We start from the raw sequence: 13,954 nt of genomic DNA on the forward strand, positions 1-13,954 counted from the left end.
ATACTCAGATAAAAAGACAAATATGGCCTGTACATACAATGATGTCTATCCTCCTACTCTTCACTCAGAAAGCACTTCACAAGTTAATGGCTCCTAATTTACTTTTTTCTCAATGACTGATTGAAATCCCCCTTTTAATACTGGCTTTCCATCACAGTGGGGTCCCAATGCAAAACTAAGATCGACTAAACTCAGCACATTCTCTAATGGTGTGATAACACTATGACCACACCGTGGTTTTTGATCACTTTCAGGGTCGCCTGTCAATCGCCACAAAGGGTCCTCAGCACCTCCACCCCACCTGCGATTGACCAGTAATCCCCCGCGAATCGTTTCTTATCGCCAAACACTGACCACAGTTTACCTACAAAGCCCTATGTTTGTTTGACAACTACATACCAAATTTTCAGCCCAGTCTTTAAAGCTGGACCTAAAATATTCTAATTTAATTTCATTCCTTTTAAATTTCTAGCAAAGCTGATAATCTTTGTTGTAAACTGCTTATGATGCTATAAGCAGGCTGTATTATAGTATTCTAACAAGGTCACTTGTCGCATTACATGTACCACGACCCCCCAAACACTTGAAAGGTATTTGTCAAAATTGTTTCAACCTTCTGAAATGCTTATCAAAGGTCATATTGGAAAAATCAAACTTAACAACATCAAATGCTGTGGCCACACAGTGAATTTTTTGGAAAGTGTATAGTCCGAACAAGCTTAGCAACAGCTGTTACGGTAGATTGAAAAAGGTGAAGATGATTGTAGTATAAGTCACATATGTTGTTGGGAAAAACCGCATTGGTATTGACTTCACATAAAATAAAATGTCAAAAGAGGACTTGAGTACATTGAGGTGTTTTTCACACATCTTATCATTTGATCTCCCTGACAGATATAACTAAACATTGTGATCATTTACTTCCTAATCAATGAAGTAGGAAGCGAGTCTAAGGTTACACAAAAAAGTTCTGATTTTTTTTTTCAGACTCTTGATTTTTTGGCTTCCTAGTAGAATGTTTTAAGCTAATAGCTTTTTGATAATCCAGTTTTAAAAAATCACTGTATTTTATCTCCATTTTCTCTAACAGTTTTTTAGAAGGGCAATGGGTGGTTGTCTCAACTGGGTAACACATCAGGCCAATAGGGCTGGCATAACTTGGTAATTAGAGGATGTCTGGGCACACACAATGAAGGAATGCTGGCCCTATACTGGTCTCTTATCAGCAGGCCCACAGGTTATTAATGCAATCGCTGAAGGTTAACTAAACCATGTGCTACCAGTTTGTGTAGCATAGTCCCCTCTCTAAGAGACCCTCCTTTTCAGCACTATTTGGAGACCATTCCACAACAAAAAAAACACACCTTACATAATCGTTTCATGTTTCTTCTTATGTTTAAAGAATGATGTTCATTGCACTTTGATTTGAATTAAATGCTGGAAAGAAAGCAAGGGAAATAGTTCTTGCAGCAATTTGTTGCCATATTGACTTTCATTTCACCTCCTCTGATACATGTCTTTTATGCATGTCAGTAATGAAAAAGCTCAAAACCAAACATTTAACAGGTATAATCAAGCTCCAATACTATAAATCGACTGAAATGCAAGCATTTGTGTCCTTCTTTGGTGTCACTAAGCTTACTTTTGTTGATAGTCTGACATTTTACCTTCAGTCATCCTATTGTTAGGTTAAGACTTAACTGATGAAACATGAGCATGTGTATCGAACGTCCATATATAGGATCCAACCCAATGCAAGTGAACAAACTCTTAGTTTTCATTTTAAAAAAGTATTGTACATGACGTCATTATAATTTCATGATAATTTGTTGTATACCAGTTCTTGTTGATATCAAGAAAACTTAATATGAAAAACACATGCACATAAACCTAACCTTGAGATAATTTAATAATAATTGCAGTACTGCTCCATCATATGTCAAAGGTATTTCATAAAACATCTTTAATGGCAGGCATGGGGCAAACTTTTAGACTGTGTTAATCATATCCTTAATGGAAAAGGTAAAAGAATCTCAAAATAAGTATACCTTATTCAGCTGATTGTTCTGTCCTACATATTGCAATATTAAGGCATGTCTTATTCAACTGAATTATTAGACAAGATCAATGCCATTTCATCATTCATTAACACGCACAGATGCGACCATCAAGTCTGACTTAACATTGAGACTCTGAAATATCAATGAAAATTCATCTTCTTGCCAGAATCAATCTGATGAGAGATTATTTCTTTGAACATACCATTGCCTACAGGTAACATCTTTTTGGGAAAGAACATAAGTACACATAGCTTCTTGAAGGAAAAGTTATCAGACAAGTGTACAAAGATAAAATCTTCTGGGACAAATTCATTCCAATCAATACGAGTATATGTATCTAGTAACGGTACATGTACACTTAAAAAAGACAGGATTCTACATGTAACTCCCCATATATCAATCTACTACAGGGCAAGGGAAAGCATAATTAAGATATATGGCTCGATCTAACCTTTAAGTTCAAATACACATCTTGTTAAAGTGCAAATATAATTATACAATAAAAAAGCTATTTCAAATTCTTGATCCTATGGCTTAATCAGGAAGACAAATTCTTAAGTCCTGTCAAATTAGGGCCATTTTGAACTGTGAATAGGGGAACATTCCCTTCCAAATCTAATTTATGTGCTTTCTCAGACCCAGTTAAATTGAACAAGGTAAGACTCTTTGACAGAACAAATTGCCTGATTTTTTCTTTATTATCTCCTGGCACACGTTTTCGGGGAACACTCAATTTATACTGCCCCCAATGGACCTTATCTTAGTTTTTATCTTGTGCACACCTTGACACCTTTCAAATGCCTTGCTTGTAATCATAACAATGACCAAAGTCCTTCTTATTGCATGATTTTCGTCCTTTTAAAAGTTAAAGATTTTTGCTGTTCATTCCAAAAGAATTATTTATCTTATTAACTTCACAGTAGAGTTATTATAAACAATACTACCTGTGAAAATGTGGAAAATTTATCACCTGTTTATTGATTGAAGTAACTTTGTAAAAATGGCCTATATTTTTTTAAAAGGTTTTTAAACTGTTACAAACTCAGTTAAATAAAAATATAACAATTCAATTTAGAGTAGCCCTGATTCAACAAAGCAACACTAAGTGAAACTAGAGAAGAGTTGCTTTTGGAATATCTAAATCTCAAATGAATTCATGTTCTGATGAATGAATTCTTTAGATAGAAAATTTAACAGTCAATAGCAAGATTCTAAAACAAACTTAACAGTGATGTGAGGGAAACAATATTGATGGAAATTCAACATTCTTCATGGCCTTAAAAGCAATTTGTCCATTTTATAACGATCAGGGTAACTTTTTAATCAATTTTCCTATAGCTTTTACAATGGAAAATAGTTGATAAGCAAAACATAGCCAAAGCACTAGAAGTAATTAGAGTAAAGCATTTTGCAGAGGAGATTGAGAAAATAAAAGATTGTTGTGGCAATATTACCTTTCCAACCAAATAACTCCTCCGCAACATTAGCAAAATAAGTTGGTCTGAATAAATCCGACTCAGATTTGCGACTTGCTCTGGATCTTCTTCTTTGCTTTGACGATGTATTCATCTTTTTCTCCATAAAGTAATCCGTTTTTATGAATTTTTTTTTCAATACAATTATGGTTCCTCCATATTGAAATACATGCACCTCATGTCTTCACATTCCTATATATTTCCACTGTTTACTGTGTTCCTTATCATAAAGAGCATTATATCTATCAAACAGATTTACTTATATACATTTCAATCAAGTGTGCTGATAATAAAAATCCTTCTGTACGTATGACTTTAAATATTTCATTTGACTTCGAACACATGCAATATCAGGAGCAAACTGTAAAAGATCACCAGAGTACCTCGGAACATTCAATACCTGTTCAAAAATAGTTCGTCAAAGCCCATGATCAGAGTAGTCGACCCGTAAAATTGACTTTAACACAACAAGAATAATCAAAGAATAATGGCTGACCTACAGAACTTTGTTCCTGGGCGCAAAAGAATTTGTCATTATTTGCACAATTCTGTTGACAAAATGTATTAGCAGAAGGTGATCCTATACAATGCTAAATCAATTATCAGCTCCCTTTAACTGTGTACTGGTATAGTATAGAACTAGTCAAAATCGGAACTGCTACTGAAAATCTGCTGAAAACACACACTACATACAGTGATAATAGATTAACTTGGAAGTTTCTGCAGTAGAAGCCAATCGCTGCAGAGGAAGAGTGAGTGGGCGAGTTCCAATTAATCAGTCCAATTAAGCTTCCCTAAAGGACTCAAAATTTCACTCATGAACCAAACATCAAAAGGTAGGAGTCCAGATTTAGTCAAACACCATGATCTGGATAGTACATCACACTAGACAATCGCAGATCAATACAAAGCAGGCAGCAGTCTCTACAGATCTTATATACTACCGGTATACTAAAGAGCTTGAGTCATAGTCAAACTCTCACTTACAGAAAACTGAAGACTTCCTTGTCTTTAACAACTAAGATAATAAAAACCTTTGTCCTCATAATTCTCATGGAGACTAACAAATCATCCCATTTCTTATTTCTGGTAGACTTCCAAATTCATCCTCTTTGCAATTTTTTCCTCATGAAGAAACAGGTTTTAAAGCCAACTTAATCAGTATGGTTTAGATTATGATACTTGCATTATCAATATTTGGAACTGTCCATACTATATGCAAATGGTGTGAAAGATACTCATCACAATGATCGACTCTTCCCCTTGTTTGATTATTACAAGTGCATTTGTTCCTGCAACTTGTTTAGCCGATTTTCTGCTGTTTTAGCTGTATGATACCTTAATGACATTAATCAGTTACTAAATCTATCATTCTAGATCATTTTGAGCATTGCTTTCAAGGAAATTCTCAATTCTAGCGGACAAATTAATTTAGCTCTTTTCTGCAATGCAGATTTGATTGCTAGCTATCGTTGTTAGGGTGTTAAACAGACCAGTCAAAGAGCAAGAAGGGTGTGTGGTGAAACTGACTGCATGTAGACTTCATGCCAATTCCTTTCTAGACTAACATTTGTTGCACTGGCAGCATGCAAGCCGCTTGCTAAGCTAAGTGGTTATGTTACTGTAGGTACACAAATCCCTTTCTACCTCAGATACTGTGATTTTGTTTCCTAGGGTTTGATAGGTTCAATAAAGGCTTTACAAAAATTAGGTTTTGAGAGTGATTGATACAAATCATATAACTAATTTGTTTTACTTCACCATAAGAAAATGTCATTCTCATTGAACACCCCTCTTACCCTACCCCCATTTATACTATTGAAGAATGAAAAGCCATTGCAGGAAAACTGATCCTGATCTTACCTGGGCATGACACATGGCGTTTGTGAAAGTGTCTGCCAGCTTGCTGGATGAAACTCTGACGTGCTAAATCCATCTTAAATCTTCTTGAAATAGACTACATTAGACCTCATTAGCAGTTCCATGTCCCTTCAACTTGAGAGAGAGTAGGTGAGATAAATCACTGTCACACAGACGCAGCCATCATCGCACACTTTTCGTGAAAAGTTAGTATTTACTGGGAGCCAAGAAGTTAAGCTGTAAGTAATACCAAGAAGGTTTGATGAAATCTTTTCCCCAATCTTCCTCACTAGACAAGGTTTTCAGTATGAAAGAGCTGATCCATCTTTGGAAATTAAAATGATCGGTGTCAATCTTTAATCCTTAAAAGGGAAGGAGAATGACCTCCAGAACTTGAAATCAATCTCAGTTTCTTTTTTTCAAGCGACAGGATTTGTCTGTTATATTTCACAAATCACTGAAATAGATCTGTACTCTGCACTTGAATAGTTTGACATGGTGTTCCTTAAGACCATTGAACTATGTTAAACCATGGTATAAAAATATTTTCCAATGCACATACATCAGGCTTTTGTTGTAATATCAGATTTCTGACTGGAATTTACAGATAAGAAACATTTGCAATGGGTGATAATACCCTTCTGTTTCAGCACAATCAGTCTTTAATCAAGGTAGTTCTGAATGTATGAGTCTACAAAAGGAGCACCACACCAAAAAAATTACACAAAACTTTCACTTTGAAAAATTTCCATTTCAGTCAATCTGTCTACAAACTTTAATAGTCCATGGTGACAAGGTAACTAAACACAGATCATCTAGTAGGTTTCCTCAAAATTTCTCAAAAACAAAGGCAATTCTCAGATGGACAATAAGAGTTTATGTCTTTGAGGACTTTGGCCAAATCAGGTGTCAGAGTATCATAAACCCTGTGTATAATTACAGAAAATTTCCATAGCACGGTAAACCACAAGGAATTGATGTATTCACCATTCTGAATATTGATCAGCACCTCTGAGGAAAAGAGCAAAGAACCTTTCTAAAGGTAAATTCACTCTACTGCACAGCTGAAACCACCTACATCCAAATGGTATGAATAGCTTGTTCAACCAAATACAAGGATTTCATTTTGCATCTAGTTCTCCAGTAAGCTTATGTTCCAGGTCCCAGCAATGCTTCAGAGTTTCATCAATAGTCCTTGGACCCCAAGGCTTCAGGCTTAATGTTAATCTTTGATATCTCAGACCAATTGGTTGGCAACATGGTCTAGAGCACTTCGATGTAACTGTGAAAAGGTAATGTCTGGTGACCATCCAGCCATCTGTTGTTTTTACTTGAAAGTTTATTCAATTTCACTGAGCATTCTTTCTGGGCTACAACTTGCTGACTCAGGTAAGTCTATATACATCAGATCCTCAGATAAGTCACAAAGCAGACTGAGACACAAAATAAATTAAGGTAAAATGTGTACCTTTACCCCTCATTTAACAGATATTTACCACTAGACCCTTGATCAAGTTGAAAATAAAAATCTACATTTGCTTAGCATGGAACAAAAGTGAAAACAGATAGTTATCTTTGACAACGGACTGAGGAACACACAAACAATGACTAGCACCAGAGCCTTGGGACCATGCCATTACAGAACTGTCAACAGAAGGTGTTCAGCTCACACCTATGGCATTTGTTTTTTATGCTGCTTGACAGTTATTTATGGCTTGTCTTATGAATCAAATACACAAAAGTATGATGTTTAATTTGTCTGCCACATGTCTTCTGGTTCATTCAGAATAGCTTCTTATGCAAACTGCAATTTAAACGTATTGGTATATCGTTTTTCCTTATTTTCATTTGCAAACAGAACATACAAAAGATGTCAGTGAATGCATTTGGAATAAAGCATAATGTTTACCAAGACTTCTGATTAAACACATCACTATTTACTTTAATCAGAATATTTAACCCAAAATGACAGAAATGGCAACACCATGACAAAACCTGTTAAAAAAAATGAGATGAGCCCCAAATGACAATTATAGTGATACTATATTTTTCAGTGCAACATGCAAATTTGGGTCAAGGTGTAAACATATTGGAAATAATGAGACACTTTCAGTACTTAAACATTTCAGCATAGAATAAAAAATAATACTCTAGTTCTCAAAATGTGTGACGAGAGAGAGAGAGAGAGAGAGAGAGAGAGAGAGATGAAAAATTTACCTTTAGGTTCATACTCTGCAACCATGTTTGGACACAAACTTAGGGTGACAATATGGTTTTCTAACTGATTTACACATTTACTACAGAAATCCCTTCTCAAATGCACATACTCAATGTACTTCTAATATTACAATGTACACTCAATGATTGTCAAGAAATACAGTTGTGTTTTATTATTTGCCCTTAAGGGGGACCTTTTTTCCTGAGACAAACCAGATCAGTGAATGAGGTCATTAAGATGTAGTGATCGGTCAGATAATTACCCCACAATCTGATGTAATACTGTCTATCATGGCCCAGTGAACTTGAAGAAGAAGGGACAACCTGATATACATGTACTTATATATCCATGCTGATGGTAATTTGTTAAATAAGGTAACATAAAGTTGGAAATGTATATCAATATAATGTTGGGACTTGTACTAGTAATTGTTACAAGCTCAAAACTGACTCAGACATTGCTATTTTCCACAGTTATACATGTATAAGACCTCTGCAAGCTAGGACTATTGGTAATACATGTAACAGTATGTTGGCAGACAGAAAAACAGAGAAGCGACACAGGAATCCATGTGTGGAAAATTGGAATTTTTGAGAACAAATAGATCATCAAAATAGATAATCCTGTGCAATAAAACAAACTATCAGGTATAATATTCCCTAGAGGATCGCATTCAGGTGGCTTCATAAAACTCACAATAGCTCCACATATAAAATTACTAAGTAAATATCAGCCAGAATCCTAGAAAATATTCATTTAGGTCTCTATTTGTTCATACACAGTCTGTCAAAGTTATCATATATCTGTCATAATCTATAATTATACGCTACACACTCTCAACCTTACGCCCACCAGCCTGGGTCCCCGGATACCTGCTGCGTTACGTTATTCAATCTATTCATTCCTCTTCTACTACGACTGGATATATCAATATTAATGCTATTGTCTGTGACTAAATTAAATTACAATAGCTTTGTGTATTCAATAACTACAATAAATGCCTTTATTGATCATGCGATTGCCCACGGAGCAGAGATATCTTAGATCTTACAGACATGTCGTAGGGTCAGTAACAGGGGCTGGTCAGTTGCATATCAATCATCGTTAACCATAGCCCCCAGAAACAACCAAAATACTGGACTCTCTGATCCACTAAACAACTATCTTTTTATGGCCTTACTTTGTCCTTCAACCCAGTCCCTAGACTCCCTACATTTCCATATATCTACACAACAAAGTGATTTGTGTTCTAATGGGTTTTTTGGTGGTATTTATCTGGAAGATATAGGTTTATATCATCATACGGTCTATTTAATTCAGTGTATAGGGGTCAGAGCATTCAACTTTTACCTGTCAAGTATTATGACCTTTAATATTGGGAATACATACATTATTTCTTTACACACTGTTTGAAATATTACAATCAAATCAATCTTTGTTCATGGCTATAAATACATTATTGCATATATGGTGGCCACTAATTAGGTAAGAATTAACTTCCGACAACCAATTTAGTAAATTTCTTCAGACTTTAATTAATTAACAGGCGTGCATTTAATGAATTCTTTAAAAAAAATAATTTTAAGTGTATTTCTCAACCTTCATTCCAGTACTTTGTCTGGAGTTTTTTGGTTAACATATTTTTTCTCACCTTTGATATTAAGGGTGTTCCCTCCCAACAGGAAGCACTCACAGTCCAAGGGTAGGGGGGTGTTGGAGGCCTCCACAAATACATTGACCCTGTGGATGTCCATGCCACGCCTCTCCAAAATGGGCTGAATGGATGCTCTACAAATAGTATTCAATATTAATCTGAAAATATCAAAAAATGTTTGATAATGAATACACTGTCAGTGTAGGGTAAGAAAACTACCATTTATGCATGTAATTTTATAAGTTTACCATTTTCAGTATTATAAAAGAAATCTGCAAAAAATATTTAATCATGATAAAAAAATCATTTTTCCTGGCTTTTATGGCTTGTTGGTACTCAATACCGTATTGGAAAAAAATAAATTATCCATAAATCTGTAAAATGTTAACATTTGTTGTGGATAAGTAACTATTGATTTTGTGCAATGTCCATTTCCATACATGTACCCCATCTGAACCATGAATGACATAATATAATACAGTAACAACTTTTTATTGATTCCTGAGGTATAGGTGATCCCGCAAAATGACAATTTTTTTTTCAAACTTACATGCATGTACCATAAAAATTAATCGTTTTATAGTGATATAAATCGTGTAGTACCACAACCAGCTGACGGAGTGATGTACCTTAAACTGATGCCGCGAACAGCTGCCACTACTTCTACCTCGTCTACATCCACAAATCTCAGAGTAAAGCATTCATCGCTGATAGCAGACTGAAAGAGAAGAAAAAAATATTGTCATAACATACAGGCATTGCACTAGAGATCATCATAAAATTATTTGTTGTGATCGTAATCTGAAACAGAATTGCGGTAAAAAAAAATGCCACAGGAAAATTTTGGTCACCTTACGTGTTTAACTTAAATACAAGGTGTATTTCTATTTGTATATAGATTTTACAGAAATTAATTATTTCTGTGTAATTTGAGAATTAATGAAAGAGTGAAAGAAAGATAGAAAGAAAGAATAAAATAAAGTCTGCCCGGCAACAAACAGAACCATGTTTTAATCCTTCATCATGTCGTGTGATGTGATTTGAAAATCAATCCTGCTGAACACTAGATGATATAATCTGTAGGTGTGAGTGCACTTCATAATCAATACATGTACATGACGTAAAAACATTTATAACAATAAATCTCAGATTTCCTCTCAATATGATACAAATGAATAGCCTTTGTTTTTTCAATGATCCAGAGACCCTACAACAAAAAGCTATTACTTAAAAAACTTTTTGATGATAAATTTTTTCGATAAAATTAATTGATTGCTTTTTTAATGTGATGCACTTACGCTGCAAAGTAAGCATAATATCAACCCAAGATATGCATACATGTATATGTATTTTAAATATGTAAAGAATAGAAATTAAAAAGTGCAACTGGCGTAAAATTGTTAAAAGGAAAGTAACAGGTTACTAGCGGACCCAGATTGTTAAAGGGAAAGTAACAGGTTACTAGCTGACCCAGTTAGTAATTATGGCATAAATTAGTTTTTCAAAACAAACCCTGCAGCAATAGGTTAACCAGGGTTATCATTAATGACATTTTCTGATCAAAAAAGAAGCCTACAGTTCTGAAGATCTATTTGTGATAAACATTTCACTGGTACACTTTATATGGGTGAAGGTATAGTAATGATATGGTGTACACATAAACACAATAGTATCACAGTGATTTTTTCCTTTCTTTTAAAGAACATTAAACAAGAGTGAAATGTTACATATACCAGTACAGTGTATTTTCTTTCATGAAAAGTGATATGTCGATACACACAGAATAATGCTGTCCATTTCTAGGAGTGTAACCTATGTGTATATATATATATACCGGTATAATACGTTATTTAGATTTCTACTTTCTAGACACCTTCAACTGTTTGCGCAATCCTCCTGAGAGGTCCTCAGACATTCGTCTGAACTCGAGATCGCTCTCCTCCTCGTCTGAGTATAACTCGCTACTGCTGTGGTGTGAGTCCTAGAATTAAGGAAGGAGTAGGGATCAGACAGAAAGTGACGGGGTGTGGATCAAAGTTCTGTGTAGGTGAGGTTAGTATCAAACAGCAAAAGTATCCACACCTTAGAATTGATATAAACAACAGGATAAATACAAAGTATGGTCACTTTAATATACCCATTATAGATAAATACTGTCTAAATAAAAAGCCTCTTTATTGCTTTATAAGCTGTCCCACTAGTATTATATGCTTTGTATATAGTAATACTGAGAAATTGTTTCAAGAAAGATAACTCTATTTTGCCATCATCCTCTGTGCTCATTAACTCACGTCTGTGTGCCGTCGTTTTAACTTCAAGGCTTTCTTCCGCTTCAGTTTCAGCTCAGCTGCTGAAGGGGTTGGGGGAGGTCTAAACCTGAGAAGACAACAAAGATGGAATTAAACATGTAACATGATTTTTTTCTATCCTATTGAACTAAAATACTTTCTGTAGTGCCTCAAGGCATAGGTTTTCCTTTAATATTGTGTTACTGCACCTCTGTTGTGGTCGATATGCCAAAAAAAAACCTGATTGTCCCACTCAGCAGGTTTCAATAGTGTTGCAAGCATGCTTAAGCAATTGATTAATCAATTTATTATTTTTAAACAATGAATAATTAAACTAATATATAAATGTAATTAAAATATATGAATGGGTGGACTTACTCCTGGACCTCTTTTTTCTTGATGTAAATCCCGTCCACAGCATCATCATCCTCATCCTCAGGGGCCGTGTGTCGACGATTCAGCTCTGAGTGGGACTCACTGCGAGTCCCGAGATTAGGAGAGGAGGACCCTCGGCCGAGCTGAGCCAAACCTATAAAATCATCCCCCAATTAATTTTAGCCTGACAGCCGCCATTACAATGACTTCATGCCCCGGCCAAATCAGAGTGGGAACCCGAGATACCCAACGGCCACACTTGACAGCCTGGCCTCTCATTTCACCCCAGAAAATCAACTGGATAGATTTACAGGCATGAAAGACGAGGCAGTGGAGCTTTAGTACACATGTACACGACCAAGTCTGATTCATAGAGATATGGTTTACATGCTGAAGGATTCCAATCTGATATTAGATATCCCATCATTTCTTTTTTTTTCAGACCAATTAAATTGTTTCGGTAAAAGTGTCATATTAGAAATTTTTTTTACATAACTAGATCAACACAGTGTTTAGAACAGGTTATCCTTCTAAATATCAGACTGGTTCACATGATGTACATTTGTAGTGCTCTATTAGGCCTGCTTGATAAGAGATTGATATTTAAACACTGACTCCTTGTATTCAAACAAATTTTCACCCTATTCCAGCAATAACCACACATTTGAGGTTGGGTTGGCACACAAAGCCACGTTCTTTTCGAGCAAATAAAGGCAAATCTTTTACTTCCTGTCTGATTAGTTTTGACCCTCCCCCCCCCCCCCCCCCAAGATGTGCAGACTTCAAAATATGACATGTATAATTGATATCAAATCAATTATCATTACTTTATCAATTGAAAATTCATCTTTGAATAGAATATACATTCCCAATTCCAAATATAAAAGTCAACTCCTAACCTTTAAAATGCCAAATTGGTGTCACAATAATCTTGTACATTATATCTTATCTTGATAAATGAGCTTATTAATTAATACTTAATATCATAATTCTGCAGTGAAATATCATAAATTAAATCTACTTAGTAAATCAACCTAATGCTGCAATCATTAAATTCCATCAATAATCCTTCTTAGGATCTCATCATCAGTATATGTGTCATTGAGTCTCTTACATGTCTACCAAATAACTTATATGTTAATTGCATCAATATCTAAAAATGAAATAATGATTTTTTTTTCATTTCTAAATATCATGTCAAATATATGAAGATATATGAAATAAACTGAATATTGTATCAATCACGTCTAATAAAACTTTGAATATTTGATAATGAAATTTTCAATAGAAAGTGAATTTTAAAATTGAATTTTAACTGCCAAACAATTTAAATGCATATCAAATACACATTACACCAGTAGATCTGCTAAATAATTACCATAATATAATTGTATATCTATAGTTTTATTTATCACAAGGTATTGTGTGTTGATGATGTGGTAAGTAGGTAACATAAGTACCGGTATAAAAGTAGGTCATACCAAGTTTCTTTTTGGGTGCATCAAGGACCAGATGGTTGCTGTTTTCGTTGCTGCCATGGATACGCTTGTCACATGGTTTGCACATGAGCAGAGGATGGCCTCCATTGCCCTCTGCACAGTCTGGGTGGTGACAAACCTATAATGATTATTTAGATAAAGAGGAAAATGTTCCACATGAGTTGTTTCATGAAAAAGGATAACAATCTTTATAAAAAATTGGGCTAACAAACAGATCTCCATACACTCCTCTTTTTGTACGAAATGGCTTTAAGTATTATTGATATAACTTGATTTTTATTCTGGAGTACTCAGAAGTACATGCAGCAAAGTAAGCATTGAAATGAAGTTTAAAATAAACACAATTAATATACTTCACAAAGATTATTTTTATTTGGCTGAGCTGAATCTTACTTAATTAAGTTAAGATGCACACTACCGGTACATCATTTTGGAATGGCTGCTAATTTCCAACCGTATTTTGCGACTCAAAATATTAAATTGTCTGTTTCATCTCAATCAATAAAGATTACTATTTTTCATCAT

General features: G+C 34.7%; 1 protein-coding gene across 8 annotated transcripts in view; it reads right to left on the minus strand.

Annotated features, from left to right (window-relative positions):
* LOC128190666 (pleckstrin homology domain-containing family G member 5-like) overlaps window positions 1–13,954 on the minus strand; it is a 55,975-nt gene that overhangs the window by 26,424 nt on the left and 15,597 nt on the right. For 7 of the 8 annotated variants that reach the window (XM_052862794.1, XM_052862793.1, XM_052862788.1 and 4 more), the window contains 6 exons: window positions 13,412–13,547; window positions 11,934–12,084; window positions 11,559–11,643; window positions 11,141–11,248; window positions 9,897–9,985; window positions 9,265–9,401 (listed from right to left, as the gene is read on the minus strand). In XM_052862794.1, coding sequence (XP_052718754.1) covers window positions 9,265–9,401; window positions 9,897–9,985; window positions 11,141–11,248; window positions 11,559–11,643; window positions 11,934–12,084; window positions 13,412–13,547 — 706 coding nt within the window. The remainder of the gene's footprint in view (window positions 1–9,264; window positions 9,402–9,896; window positions 9,986–11,140; window positions 11,249–11,558; window positions 11,644–11,933; window positions 12,085–13,411; window positions 13,548–13,954) is intronic. The other variant, XM_052862790.1, reaches the window with a different exon arrangement.

The sequence above is a fragment of the Crassostrea angulata genome, chromosome 6 (assembly GCF_025612915.1).
Source record: "Crassostrea angulata isolate pt1a10 chromosome 6, ASM2561291v2, whole genome shotgun sequence".
NCBI classification, from domain to species: Eukaryota; Metazoa; Mollusca; class Bivalvia; order Ostreida; family Ostreidae; genus Magallana; species Magallana angulata.